Raw genomic sequence first — 14,247 nt, forward strand, 5'->3', positions numbered from 1 at the left:
CACATTTCATGGTCAAGATACCATTTTCTTGCAGTGGACACCATTGTATTAGGCTATCAAGTTAACACTGCCAATTTAAGGCTATTGAGTTAACACTATCAAGCTCAGACTATGGATTGTAGACTATTGTATCAGACTATCAAGTGAAGACTATTGAGTCAAAGCTATTGAGTTAACAGTTCAGGCTATCGAGTTAAGGCTATTGAGTTAACACTATCAAGTTAAGACTATCAAATTAAAGCTTTATAATGTGGCAGAATGTCGGCGGTGTTGGCCCCCCGAGTGCCTGACATATTCCCCGACCGGGACACACAATCTCAAGCTAATGTTACCTCTCATATTCATCAATATTTCTCAGTGCACGAGTTACAGGGGCACAAAGCAATACAATGGTATTTTGACCATGAAATCTGTAAAATGTGGCAGAATGTCAGCAGTGTCAGTGCCCTGGGTGCCTGGCATATTCCCCAACCGGGACACACAATCCCGGGCCAATGTTACCTCTCATATTCATCAATATTTCCCGGTGCATGAGTTAGAGGGGTAAAAAGCAAGAAAATGGTATCTTGACTATGAAATCTTTATAATGCGGCACAATGTTGGTGGTGTTGGCGCCCTGAGTGCCTGACATATTCCCCCACTGGTCTACATGATCCCGGGCTAAGGATCCCCTCGCTGAAGCTAATGGGCCGCATTCCAAATGCCCATTTATCGCCAACCCCATTTCCTGGCATACTGCCACCGATACTTATGGACCATGGGCCCACCCCTCAATACACATCCATTAATTCTGACACCCATGGGCCCACTCCAAAGCATTGAACCCATTCTACTGTGGGCCCAGCCCTAACAGTCAGGGACAATGCATCCACTGGCCCACCCATGAACATCGGATGACAACCTAATGTGGGCCCACAGTGGGCTGGCCTGACACCTATGGAGAAATGTCAACTTGGGCTGGCCGAGTCTATAGGGTCAAGTCACTGAAGGGGCTCAGATAAGTTTCCTTTGGACACAAAGAAACATGTCAGTATCCACATAGTCAACAAGAAAATAATCCCCATTGCTGTTGAAATCTGGGACAAGTGAAGCATCACAAATAATTGAGTGAAGAGTAATAAATTCAGATGAAGCTGTGGGCCATGCATGCAGATGAGTTAGTCACAGGTCTCAATCTAGGAGGCACTGGCATGGTGAAACGTCCATGGGAAGAACCAAAGCAAGATCCAAGGTGTGGTTGCCAACAGTGTGCTTGAATATGAATAACAACTTAATGAAGATATTTTTATCGTGGCCATCCTTGTCCTGCATGTGAATTATAGCGCAGTCACAACGCTCATGGCCATGAAGACTCGGACTGCATCACAGATAATCAGTGGCTAACTTCCAGCTAGCAGTAGACTCATAGTGGACTTTGAGATAGTGATGTTCATGAATCTTTTGAAAAAATTGTAGTGTCAGAGATTTGATTAACACTTCAGAGTGAAGGGATCTCACCTGGTCTTGTGCCAAAAGTTTCAACCACCTTATTCCATCTGGTAATGTTAAATGGTGAGAAGGCAGGAAGTGATTCAGAAATGTCGTGAGCTTCTTCCTGAACTGGTCAAAGGCACAATTTTACCTGTTTTCTTCCTTCACCTGTGCTAAGCTGGTAAGATTCCTAAGGGGCAAACCAATATGCAGGTGAGCTTCAAATGACTCATCATCAATGTCCTCTTCTTCGAGTTCTTCCCATGAGAGTGTGAGTTTACATTGTTCTTCATTGAGATACTCGATGCAGCTGCAAACAAATTCAGTGACAAAGCTTTTATGATCAAGTTCAAGGATCTATAATATATGAAAGGTTTGAGTTACAGATGGGAAGTAAAGTTGGTGATTACACACCTGATTAGCAATGTCTTTATGATTAGTCTGCCATAGATACCAACACTTGATTGGTCCATGCTGCTTCTTGTTTGGTTGAGTACTAAAGTTGCGAGCGGCACCTTTTGCTATGATGTTGTTGAATATGTGCTTTGAGGCATGCATCTTGGGGAAATTCCAGTTCTTCATCACATCCAGATCAATCTTGTCGATGACTGTGATGTACTCCTATATCACGTAGGAATCAATATAATAGTACACTGCATTGATGTGAAACACAGAAAACATACCTCCAAATGTGTCTGAAACTCCAAAACCTCAGCTTTTCCTGCTTCAATTGTGCTCTCTGTATGCACATCAAGTGATACATACATGTCAATATGGAGGTAACTCGCTATGCACTGTAAAAGTGCATAGCCAGCTTCATCATCTGTGTGCATAAGTACATTCTGGGTAGTATATAATATTTGCTATCCAAGTCAAATGTAAGCGGCCTGTCAGTGATCTATTAGTGTCAAATCAATGTGTTGTACCTTCAAAATGTCACAAAGTTTATTACTGTCACTGTATGTAATGTTAGTAACTTGATCAAAGTGATTCAAAGTGTGCCATCATGTAAAGGCAGCAAACCTGTGAGCAATTAAATATTTTGATTCAGATAGTGACCATATTAGCATGATGTATCAACTCACTGGTCATCAATCTTCTTCTCAGTGCTGCATCCCAGAGCTGCTGCATGTCATTTGAGCTCACAAAATAAATGTTTCCCCCATTCACCCATATGACATACATGAAGGTGGTCCTGCAAGATCATTTTGTGAGGGTTGGAATTTGGGAGCTGCCAGAAGACATTCTATCAGGAAGAGAGTCAGATTCAATCAAGGATAAAACAAGTACTGACCATAACTGGCTGCAAGCCCTGTTTTTTTAATGCCTCTTCTCCAGCTGCTTTGTCCCTATTCCACAGTTCTATGCAAGCTTGCTGTTAGGTACCATGCCGGCTCAGGAAATGGAGGGGTCGGGGCTTGGCTTCAGTTCTTGTGCTGCGCCCTTAGCCGAGTACATGCCCCAAATTTGGAGTGGGTCCAACGTTGTCTGATGATAGGACAAGTGGACCACTTAGGTCTGCTTTGAGGGTCAGGAGGTAAGTGCTACTAGCGGCGGGCCGACTAGGAGCAGAGTGGAGAAGGCGGAGGATAATGCGGAAGGGGGAAAGGAGCAGGGGGAATACTTGATAGGGCCGGAGAAGTAAGGAGAAGACTTAGAGCGCGGCTCTAAGTCGGAGCAGAGGGTTGGAGGTGACAACAAGGTGAAACTTGTGTCCAGAGGAGGCAAGGTCCTACTGAGAATCCTCACAAGTAGAAACTGCGAGAAGACAAGTAATATTAAGACTGGGGAAAATATCTAAGTACAGGATATGTTATATACTTCTAAGTATGAGGCAGTGATCAGGATAACTATGTTGTAAAGCTATGTACCAAGGATATAATTTGTAAGTACTTACACAGGTGAAGACATAAGTCGGAGTGGATATCAATATGTACGTGTCGGATCAGTGATCGAGCAGTGAGGAGAATTACTGGTGATCCGGAAGTAAGGGTCTATGTACCGAAGGGGAAAGTATATATCTAAAAGGGGAAAGAGGTTCCAGTTGAGTGGAGATGTTATGGAAGGGGACCGGTTGGGCGGTCGAGCAGAGGCATAGGGGCAGATGCAGATGATGATTGGACGGAGTGGAGGATGGAGGGAGCGGAGGTGGTCGGAAAGTGGAACAGATATTAGTATTGGAGCAGTCAGATCAGGTATATGACACTTGCACACCTTCAGGTGTTCAGACTGGGTAAGTAGAAGCATTATCATATATCTTATCCAATGGGACAAGGCATATAGGACAGGGGCAATGACAATTCATTCCCCATATCAATGCCATGACACATCCAGTATGAATTGACTGATCAGAAAATCATCGACAGAAATGAGTAGCTAATGTACTGTTCTTCAAAATCAGTGGATAAGAGCAGAATGAAGGCATACAACCACCTAATAATACCATCATAACAGAGATGCACATACCCTGTTTTAGCATAGAGTATGATAGTTTTGAGTAGCTTGAAAAACCCCTTGTGCCATACAATGCATTTGAGGTTCACGTATGTCAGTTTGCCATCCTTTTCAGAATCTTCAGGAACCTGTGTGAAAGAAACTCAGAAGTAATGAGACCAATTTCAGTTAATGAAGATGTACTATTGGTAACCAACCAACCATCCACCCTCCACCAAGTCCATCAGTGTTTCTGATGTGAATGGGCAGGTTCCCACATTGAGTGAAGACCGGGTAAGCTTTGACTGTACCAGTGAAAGAAAGGTGTGTCTTGTCTGCATACATTATAAATGCAAAAGAGACGTCATTTTTTGGGTAAAGACGACTATAATACAACATGCAGGAAAAAGTATCACTTAGAATCACAAAAATGACAGTACAAAAAAAACAAGTCATACTTGGACATTCCACCAATGATCTGCAGTCCGAGGTTCATGGAGGAAACACTCATAACAGATCCCATCATGTTTATATAACTGCTGTGCATCCCAAATGTAGTACGGCACCAGCAGTGGGTCCAGTAACAAGTCCAAGGCCCAGTCCCACAATGGGTATGTATATACATCAAACACAAGGTCCTCCTGTTTATGCCGGGCTGTGATAGTATGCTTCTCGAACTGTTGAAGATATTGGTAGCTACAAAAGGGAAATACAACATTTTCCTCTTACAGGTGTAATCTGACCAGCCACCCTATCCCAGGCTGCTGAAACATTGTGGTGGGACTTGAAGGAAAGTCTTGCTTGACCATCAATGATTCTCCAGATGAGCTGCAACAGCACATCTGTGTGGTCTTTGTTCAGGGCAGCATTGTGCACAAGTTCAGCAAACTCGAAGTCTGCACAGCAACTGAACAGCTGCCAAGGCTCTTCATCAATGATGGGAGGGTGTTGATCTTGCTTGCATCCAAATGTCAAGAAAGTCTCTATGGAGGTTGTGTGACCAGATTTTGGGTGATACTCCATCTTGAATGTATCAAGATCAGAGTGAATTGAAGGCACCACTGCAAGTGAGGATAGAGCAAGTGGTGCATGACTGTGAGATGCCATGCTGGAATTCAAATCTGCACCTGAATTGAGAAAAAAATTGGATGAGGAACATATTGTGAATAGTCAAAATAAGTTCCACCGAACTCCACCGACATTTGTCCTCCAGAACTCCCCAGACTTCTGTTGGACTTCCCCTCTGCCCCTCAGAAATTAAGGGCACGTACTCGGGTAAGGGGCGCAGCGCACAAGCTGAAGCCAAAGCCCTTTGAGTAGTCTTTCCCTTGAGCACGACCTTAACAGTAGGTCTTCTCTCTAGCTCATGAAGATTTCAATGATGAAGCCAACCAAAGGATATCCCACTTTTTCCATGGGACAAGTATGGGCCTTCACACACTCTCACTAATGCTATCTGGACCCAGTTCCCATGGTCCCTACAACCAGTGGCAGAAGTGCAAATAATTCTTCAATATATCATTGAGCTGGCCAGATCAGGATTTTCACCATGAATATCAGTGAATGATTTGCTTTTTGGCCTTCCTAAAGTGCTGACATTCTGTTAGTATCAGCCACATTACTTTTGACCACTATAAACTTGCCTATTTCCTCGTCCATTATGGAACTTGTGGTGCAGACCCCCTGCAGGCCACACACAAGCTTGGGATTGGCTTTGGCACAGTTTTTCTCTATTGTCAATATGTTGTGTGTGCTCTGTGGGAGATTGATATCCAGGTTGTCACTTGGGGTGATGAGGACTGTCGAAATGAAACAATAACATGGGTTCAGGACTGATCTGAAGTTCTGGATTGTGTTGGGATGCTTGATGGCTCTCTGATTCATCTGACTAAGATGTCAGAGAAAAATGGCTTAACTTTTATTTGTCAACAGAAGTATCCTGCCATGAGTAAATTTTCCATGCATCATTTTGATTAACTCACTTCATACATAGATTAATATTCAAGCTGTTGTTAACTATGAGAAGCACTTCATGACAATTGAGCTAGGATGGCCTGGTTCAGTTTCAGATATGACAATGTGGAAGAAGTCTCACATCTGGCAACACCAGCTCAAATATTTCCCCAATAATTCTTTAGTTCTTGCTGATAAGGGTGTGTTGTGTTTTCATGTCTTCTACTTAATTATTTTTATGTGCTGATCCTGCTCCAGGTTACCCGTCTTCACCATATGTACTCTGGCCATTCACTGAACCTGAGGTCAATGGGCAGCCAGCTAATGAAAAAGCACACTGATGTAAATTCAACAAATGCTTGTCCTCACAGCGCATCATTGTCAAACATACATTTAGCATGTTGAAGGGCCATTTTCCTAGTCTGAAGAATCTGCCACCCGAGCAAGATATCCAAGACACTTACCATGTTGTCAAAGCTCTCCTTACTCTGTATAGCATGTGCATAGACTTAAGTGACACTCCTGAGTTAATCCCGCTTTTTGATAATTGTGATCCCGACTACAATGATTCTGAGGATGATGTGGCTGATGTTGATGTTTCTGGCTATGGTGGAGTTGTCGGAGATGATGAACTAGAGCTTCCTAGATGGGAATCAGATGAGTGGTTGAGGGAAGCTGGCTGCTGCCATTGTCTTGCCATTCTAAATGATCTTTTCCCATTATGATATATAACAGTAATGATCACTGACCTGTAATAGCAAGGTAGTCCAATAGCACTTGACAAGCTGCTGCCTTTAAGTCATCTGGTATACCGTCCATAGTCAAAATCTCTCAGGCATTCTTTGCCTTTGCCTTGCATTCTGCCAGTGCCACCTCAGCTCATCCCTTCTCTACCATAAAATCATACTGCTTGTCCTCTCAATCCTCGTCTTTTTTGAGCAATTTCAGCTGCTTGATGTCAGTATTCACAGTTGCCTTCAGGAATTTGATATTGGATGAGAAAAGTCAGCAGCTTCAATGCTGATGCTACTCTGTGAAGCCTTCTTTTTGTGGGTCATGGTACAGGCACCCCTTTCAATACTGACTTGGCTTGTATTTCAGTAGCTAACAAAGTTGATCTCTGTAGAGCTTTGCTGTGAGCCTTCTTCACCTTGATGTGTTCCTCATCACTCGTGTCACTCTCATCACTGCTGATATCGAGTGCATCAGAGATCATTCCAGAGTGGAATTTCTCCTCCCATACAAGTCCTGGATGTTCACCAAGTCTACCAATCCTTTTAAGTGTCATGCAGATGTCAAGCTACTAGTACTCACCAGTTGTTGAGCAGCTCATGCCATCCCTCTTCATACCATTTCTTCAACATAGCATCTGATAAATTCCCAACATCCTTCCCTGAAATTCATGCATTTTTGATTTTCTCATCAAGCACCTCAACATCAGGATCCCCGCCACCATTGCCAGTGATAGACTTGAAATTCAGGATGTATGAAAATATCCTTCATAAGTGTTCATAATGTCCCCTTACTGGCTCCATGCTGTGTCTTCCTTTGAATGTCTTTTCAGAGATCTGTATTAACACAGCTTCAGCACCAAACTAAGTAAGTTTACTTCACATTAATGTTACCTTTTTATAGACATGCTTAGCATTGCCTGCAAGGCCTTCATAGAACTCACTGTCACTTCCCAGAAGGGTCTCGAGCAAAAGTTTGGTATCCTCATCTGACAAACAGCCATCTTCTTCAAGTCGAGTTATTGCTTGTTCCTCTTCACCTTTGGTCTTCAACTTTGTACCAGTGGCTTTCCGCTTTGATCCTTTCATGAAGTGAGGCTGAGTTTGCTTGGTACCTTTGCTAGGTTGAGTTAATGACTCACCATTCTCTTTCCATATCTTCTTTGTACTGTGTCTTGCTCCTGATAGGTCATTGGACTCTTCCTTGCATTCTCATTTCTGTTGTGACCCAGCTGCCACTGGAAACTGTTGCAAGTTGAATGGGAGAACTCTCCTGTCACTTGGTACGTCATTCATTACTAGTAACAGTGGTGGCTGTGAATTGACTTGGGGAACTCTCCTGTCACCTGGTGCCTTGTTTGCCTGACTATAGGGAGTCTGATTTGGATTCAGTTGAGGCTGACTACAAGGTTCAAGCATCTGGTGAATGTAGGGTAGCTTCAATTTGTCAGTATATCTTGAGCACTTTGGTCATGTCAAAGACTAACCTGTACACCACTAGATTGCTGGATATAAGGCTGGGCAGGCCAGGAGATTGGGGCATGGGCCTCATCTCTTCGAACCTAGCTATTTTAATACTCAAAAATTAGCCATGTACAAAGCTAGCAAAGATGAATGTCATACCACTGAGCCTCATACCACTGGTAATTCACTTGCTGCTGCTGATAGGGCCTTAGGCTATATGTAGCTGCTACTGCCTGGGGCTGGTGACTACCTGTTGCAGTGGAATATTGTCCTCTTCCACTTTGTGACAAAATGCAACTGTGATCATGTGATGGGTTTTACTGTTGATGCTGGCCTGGATTCTGAAACTGATGTGGATTGTCTTTGCTGGTATCAGACCAGCTGCATAGTAGCTCATTGTTCAGTGCTCAGCAAGAGAGAATTATCAACAGTTCATCAGACCAAAAGACAAGCCGGGCTGTCATCTGGGCTCAGGACCATTTGTGGAGGTGGAAATGAAGTACATTAATTGGTTGTAAATATCAACAACTCTAAATATAAGTGAAACAACAATGACATTTTAGAATTGAGGATCCCTCTGGCAACGGAGTGAAAACATTTGTCAATAATGTCATTCATAGTGGCTAAGACCTGTGGCACTTGAAAAAAAATGAAAATTGAGTCAAGGTATATGTAGATTAAATTTAGATACTATTTCTGTACAGCCACACAATATGAGTCTCAGAGATCAGATACATGTAATTATAGAAGCCTTTGATATCGTTGGTATCTCAGCATCACAATTCCTGGTCGAAATACTGTCTAATAATCATTATTCAAATGATAAAATAGTTGTTGATCTTCTGACCAATAGTCATTGCATCATAGAGCTTCTTGCAAGGCACTCACATACAATGGAGGAGTGGGCAAGCAACATCATGAGTGATGTATGTGTGCAGGAGGTTGGAGATCTGTCCAGGAAGAAACACTACTCTCATGTTACTGTGTCACATACATCTGTAGAACAACTAGAGGAATTTAACATGGATCTGCTTGAGAAAGGTATGTGGTGGCTTTGTCATATACCAGATCCGAGCACCTCCAATACCACCTGTGAACATCCCTACTGCTGGTCCGACCCCCTGTTTCCCCATCCACTCCATCCCTCCTTCTCCGACAATACACGAAGTGAACCTCAGCAGGACTAGCCCTGCTACCTCTGCCCAACTCCACTCCGCTCCTCTGACACTACCCCTATTTCCTCCGACACCATATCCCTACCATCCAACCCTATCTGGAGCTCCGCTCCTCCACCCAATGCTACTCCTACTCCCTCCACCATCTCTGCTTTTCCAACCTGCTCGGTTCCTCCAGCTTCTCTCGTATCAATCCACCTGACTATTAGTCTGTCCGACCACCTCACCAGTCCACTCCTAGACTAGGAACCACTCAACTGGTCCTATCTCCATTTAGTATCATAACTCCTCCTTTCGGATCACTGGTAATCCTTACACCCAAGTGATTATTGATCCATCACGTACATACTGTTCTCCGAGCCCCTTTCTCGTATGTCTCAGTCATCTTTCTAATAATTCTGTACACTCAGCACATAGCCTTCTGCTATGCTATGCTACCTACTTAGGGTATATAAACATAGGTGCATTTGTCTGTAGATCTTTAGTCTGAATATTACCTTTCCCAAGCCCTGCTCTCTTGTCCCTGTTCTTGGGCAAACCCCTTGACAACTCCTGTTTGCCAGCCTAGGGAATTGACTCCCTAGGTTGGCCACCTCCTCCACTCATCCGACTTCCTGCGCCTCAGCCACCTTTCCCACGTGTCAGACTTGCAACCAATACTCTTGTACAACTATCCTTTGCGTTTCTATTCTGCTTCAGACTTCATCTGAGCAGTCTCCTCTGCTCCGCTCCTACTGTTAGCTCTGACTGCAGTAGTCCTCTGACTCTCCCCTGTCAGGCGGACCAATCTCTGCCCGACATTCCTGTGCTCATCCAGTAGTCCATCGGCCCTCCTTCAGAGGACCTCTGCTCTGACGTTCTGTCAGAGCTTGTAGAACTTGAGTCGAACTACAATCTGAAATTAGAGGCACATACTCAGGTAAGGGGCACAGTGCACAAGCTGAAGCCAAGCCCCTCAGACTCTGTCTCCCCCCTGAGCACGGTCTTAACAGGCTTGCACCAACTCTGTAGGGTCTATTTGTCAGGCTTCTATCCATGGGGTGTTACAATGGCGCTATATTTTCTTTCTCTTTCTTTCCTTACTTACTCATCAAGTCTCATGACTGCTTATCAACACGTCCAACATGTGAATGCTTACCAACATGCTTACTATGCTTACTCATTATGCTTATGCAGATGATTACTCATACCATTCTCTGATTGGTCAATTCAACATTGTACCATTTCTCATCCTCTTTTCTGATTGGATGATCCCGTCTTCTTGTTCTCACTTACCTTTCTTGAATCTACTAGGTTCTCTCTTGATACTTCGAGTTCACCAATCTAGCAAGCCCTTGACACTTGACTAGCAGAACTCATGATATGCTTTAGTCTTGATCATCCTTTATTGTAACATGGGGAAGAAGAATATCAGTACAGAATTAGGAACTGAAGATTCAGAAGATGATGATCAAGATATCTATGGGGAAGTGCTTGGCAACAGAGAATTGAATGGGTTAATGGAAGCAGTTTCAGTCAATGCATCAGAGAAACAGAGAAAGATAATGGTGCATTGTAATAGATTGATGATGATCATGAGTAGCATTTAACATGCATAAAAATGGGGGGCTTCCCTCTAGTAGAAAAAGGTTGTGATTTTCAGCATAATCATGCAGGTCACAAACCAGAAATCAAATTCATTTCAAAGCATCTTTGGTATCTTTCCACAGTCTGCACACACACCTCAAAAGATCATAGATACACTATCACAGATGGGAGTCTGTGTCTCTGTGGATTCAATCAATGCAGCTGTTATATCACTGTCAAAGAAAGCTCACTGCAGCATTTCTGCTCTGGGGCAGACACTTCTTGCATCCTACACATATGATAATTTTGATGTCAACCTTAAATCAACTGTTCATACAGTTGACAAGTCATAAGACACACTCAAACATCTTACTGCTGGCCTCCTCTTTCCACTGCAGCATGGTATTACACTTGATGACTCACATTGCTCAAACAATTTGTGGGAAACATCACTACTCAACCTGCAAGTGAATTCCATGGACATAACACCCAAGAAAGGATGGAAGGATCTGCTTATCTTGCATCCTGACCACTTAAATGAAGCTGAACTCCTGAAAGATCCTTTCTGATTTAATCAAGTATGGGCCCACCTGCTTCCGTCAGTTTAAGAACTGCCTTCAAGATCTGCAATCAGTAGAAATGATCCCTGCAACAAAGACACTGATTTTAGCCTCCCAAGCAATGGATATTAGAAATTCAACAGTATCCAGGAACATCAACTCAGTACTTGAGTTACTGAAGCAGGGCAACATTGAAGATCCAGCAGAATGTGATCCCCTGCAAGAGCTAGATGTGTTGAACTATGTTGTGCTATTCCACAGTGACCTCGGCACAGGTGAACATCTCCAAGCAGCACTCCAGTGACATGCCATCAAAACCACACCTTGGCATCGCCTCCAGCATGTCATTTTTATTCCAGGTTTATTTCATTTGAAGATGGCAAGTGCGGATACCCTCTGGTGCACCTTCTTGCAGCATTCATTGGTGTGAGTAGATGAGAGTGCTTTGATGTGGAATGTTGGAATTCTTTGACCTAAAGAGACTGGCATATATGGCTCGAAACCTGGGTTTTGTAGAATGCACCAGCTGATGACCTACTCTGGTATATGCTGGTGACTTGATTGTTGGAGAGTCAAGGTAAAAAAATATGTCACATTACATGCAGACTTGGATACCTTTGCAGTATCAGAGCCACTGTTTGATGACCTGCTTGCAATGGCAGATATAATTACACAGAATTATTTCGCTGATCACAGACTTTGGTGGATGAGATTGAAACCTCTTGCTCAGCATGACAAACAGTATGAAAATGCGCTGCTCCTCCACAAGTATATGCTACTATATGAGGAACTTTCATTGTTGCATGGATCTTGATGTTCAAGGCAACTGGGAAGCATAAGTATGTGATGCACATGTTGGATTTTCTATGTAATGTTCATTTTGTATACCTGGATGGCTTGAGGTGAGTTTGTATTTTCTTCATCCACAGTTGAAATGCAAGCTGGTTGTGGCTCAGGAGAGCTGTTCAATATCAAAATAGGCAGCTTCTGAGCTGTTGACTAGTGCATGGAGTTAAATAACTTGTATACAAAGGTTATTCATGGAGGGAAGGACTCTAACTGCACTGTAGACCATATCATCTTGGAATCCCCCCTTATCCAGGTGTATCACAACTTACAATGTGTTTTGAAGAAAACTTCTTGCACACACATCTCATAACTCAACACACTATTGTCGACATGTGTCATATACCAAATTCAACCACTCCCAATACCATTCATAGACATCCCTACTGCTGGTCTGACCCCCTGTGTCCCCATCCGCTCCATCCCTCCTTCTCCAACAAATGCACAAAGTGCATCTTAGCAGGACTAGCCCTGCTACCTCTGCCCAACTCCACTCTGCTCCTCCGACACTACCCCTATTTACTCCGACACTATATCCATACCATCTGACCCTATATGGAGCTCTGCTCCTCCACCCTATCAGTCCACCCAATCCTACTCCTACTCCCTCCACCATCTCCGCTTTTCTGACCTACTTGGTTCCTCCAGTTTCTCCTGTATCAGTCCACCTGACTATTAGTCTGCCCGACTGCTTCACCAGTCTACTTCTAGACTAGGAACCACTCAACTGGTCCTACCTCCTTTTTGTATCATAGTTCCCCTTTTCGGATCACTGGTAATCCCTATATCTGAGTGATTATTGATCTGTCATATACATACTGTTCTCTGAGCCTCTTTCTCATATGTCTCAGTCATCTTTCTAGTAATTCTGTACACTCAGCACATAGCCCTCTGCCATGCCATGCTACTTACTTAGAGTATATAAACATACGTACCTCTGTCTGTACATCTTTAGTCTGAATATTACCTTTTCTAAGCCCTGCTCTTTTGTTCTTGTTCTTGGGCATTACCATTGACAACTCCTGTTTGCTGGCCTAGAGGATTGACTCCCTAGGTCAGCCACCTTCTCTACTTGTCCGACTTCCTATGGCTTGGCCGCCTTTCCCACGTGTTGGACTTGAGCCCAGCCCTTCTGTAAATCTGTCCTCTTTGTTTCTGCTCCACTCTGGACTTTGTTCAAGCAAGTCCTACCTGCTCTGCTCCTACTGTTTGTTCTGACTGCAGTAGTCCTCCAACTCTCTCCTATCGGGCAGACCAACCTCTACCTAACATTCCCATGCTCACCTGATAGTCCATTGGCCCTCCTTCAGAGAGCCTCCACTCCAACATCCTGTTGGAGCTCATAGAACTTGAGTTGGACTACAATCTGAAATTAGGGGCATGTACTCGGGTAAGGGGTGCAGTGCATGAGCTGAAGCCAAGCCCCTCAGACTCCACCTTACCCCTGAGCATGGTCTTAACACAAGCAATATATCAGGTATGTCTATTCCCTAAAATAATATTAACACAGCTACAATCACACAGAGGTACTAAATACACCCTTACCATTCTGAATGATTCAGTAGTGCAAAAACCCCAGGTGTCTCCAGATATCAGGTGATTAACCTTGTCTTCTATTAATTGTGTTGTCATGTCTGAGTTAAATCACTTTATCTTGTGATGCAGCACTGGTGGGAGTCATTTCTGTATTTTTTTTGCCACCGCTATAGAATCCTGAATATCATCAAAGAAGATAAGAAACTTTGGAGGGAGCTGATTGCCGTCCTTCCAGCCATTGGGTATTAGAAATGCTAAGTCTTGATATGATGAAAGTGAGTACATGATTTTACGAACACAGAGTTTGATATTTATGTGATTGACAGAAGTGTGGAAAGCGAGAAGCTTAGTATCCAAGTGCATGTGGAGTAGCTACTTCACATGTGCAAGATTATCCACTCCTGGTAAATACTTCCTTGCTGATGCAGGCTTTCCAATTTGCAATGGGCTAATGATCCCATACCATGGAGAGCGATACCATCTAAATGAGTGAGGCAGAGTTGGTCTATGGTG

General features: G+C 43.5%; 7 protein-coding genes across 7 annotated transcripts; 3 read left to right on the forward strand and 4 right to left on the reverse strand.

Moving 5' to 3' along the window:
• Positions 1-1,362: 1,362 nt before the first annotated feature.
• Positions 1,363-2,655, reverse strand: EDB91DRAFT_1085205 (uncharacterized protein; the record flags this gene model as incomplete). Its single annotated transcript, XM_041315865.1, has 6 exons — positions 1,363-1,437; positions 1,498-1,599; positions 1,639-1,827; positions 1,885-2,091; positions 2,154-2,209; positions 2,556-2,655. The coding sequence occupies 6 exons, from the start codon at positions 2,653-2,655 to the stop codon at positions 1,363-1,365; spliced, it is 729 nt and encodes a 242-aa protein (XP_041173340.1).
• A 1,700-nt stretch (positions 2,656-4,355) lies between these two features.
• On the reverse strand, positions 4,356-5,010 carry EDB91DRAFT_1058995 (uncharacterized protein; the record flags this gene model as incomplete). The annotated part of the gene is made up of 2 exons (XM_041314204.1): positions 4,356-4,580; positions 4,633-5,010. The coding sequence occupies 2 exons, from the start codon at positions 5,008-5,010 to the stop codon at positions 4,356-4,358; spliced, it is 603 nt and encodes a 200-aa protein (XP_041173341.1).
• A 2,246-nt stretch (positions 5,011-7,256) lies between these two features.
• EDB91DRAFT_1085207 (uncharacterized protein) lies at positions 7,257-8,130 on the reverse strand (the record flags this gene model as incomplete). Its single annotated transcript, XM_041315866.1, has 6 exons — positions 7,257-7,325; positions 7,383-7,451; positions 7,482-7,507; positions 7,532-7,694; positions 7,730-7,832; positions 8,075-8,130. 6 exons carry the CDS (start codon positions 8,128-8,130, stop codon positions 7,257-7,259), a joined length of 486 nt encoding a protein of 161 aa, XP_041173342.1.
• A 658-nt stretch (positions 8,131-8,788) lies between these two features.
• Positions 8,789-9,070, forward strand: EDB91DRAFT_1018780 (uncharacterized protein; the record flags this gene model as incomplete). The annotated part of the gene is made up of 1 exon (XM_041312526.1): positions 8,789-9,070. A coding segment is annotated over one exon (282 nt), but the record flags the coding sequence as incomplete, so codon positions are not given.
• A 1,805-nt stretch (positions 9,071-10,875) lies between these two features.
• Positions 10,876-11,656, forward strand: EDB91DRAFT_1238991 (uncharacterized protein; the record flags this gene model as incomplete). The annotated part of the gene is made up of 3 exons (XM_041321790.1): positions 10,876-11,130; positions 11,191-11,259; positions 11,351-11,656. 3 exons carry the CDS (start codon positions 10,876-10,878, stop codon positions 11,654-11,656), a joined length of 630 nt encoding a protein of 209 aa, XP_041173344.1.
• A 702-nt stretch (positions 11,657-12,358) lies between these two features.
• On the forward strand, positions 12,359-12,511 carry EDB91DRAFT_1059035 (uncharacterized protein; the record flags this gene model as incomplete). The annotated part of the gene is made up of 1 exon (XM_041314208.1): positions 12,359-12,511. The coding sequence occupies one exon, from the start codon at positions 12,359-12,361 to the stop codon at positions 12,509-12,511; it is 153 nt and encodes a 50-aa protein (XP_041173345.1).
• A 1,364-nt stretch (positions 12,512-13,875) lies between these two features.
• EDB91DRAFT_1059037 (uncharacterized protein) lies at positions 13,876-14,097 on the reverse strand (the record flags this gene model as incomplete). Its single annotated transcript, XM_041314209.1, has 1 exon — positions 13,876-14,097. The coding sequence occupies one exon, from the start codon at positions 14,095-14,097 to the stop codon at positions 13,876-13,878; it is 222 nt and encodes a 73-aa protein (XP_041173346.1).
• Positions 14,098-14,247: the final 150 nt, after the last annotated feature.

The sequence above is a fragment of the Suillus paluster genome (genome assembly GCF_016628075.1).
Source record: "Suillus paluster strain FC165 chromosome Unknown EDB91scaffold_66, whole genome shotgun sequence".
NCBI classification, from domain to species: domain Eukaryota; kingdom Fungi; phylum Basidiomycota; class Agaricomycetes; order Boletales; family Suillaceae; genus Suillus; species Suillus paluster.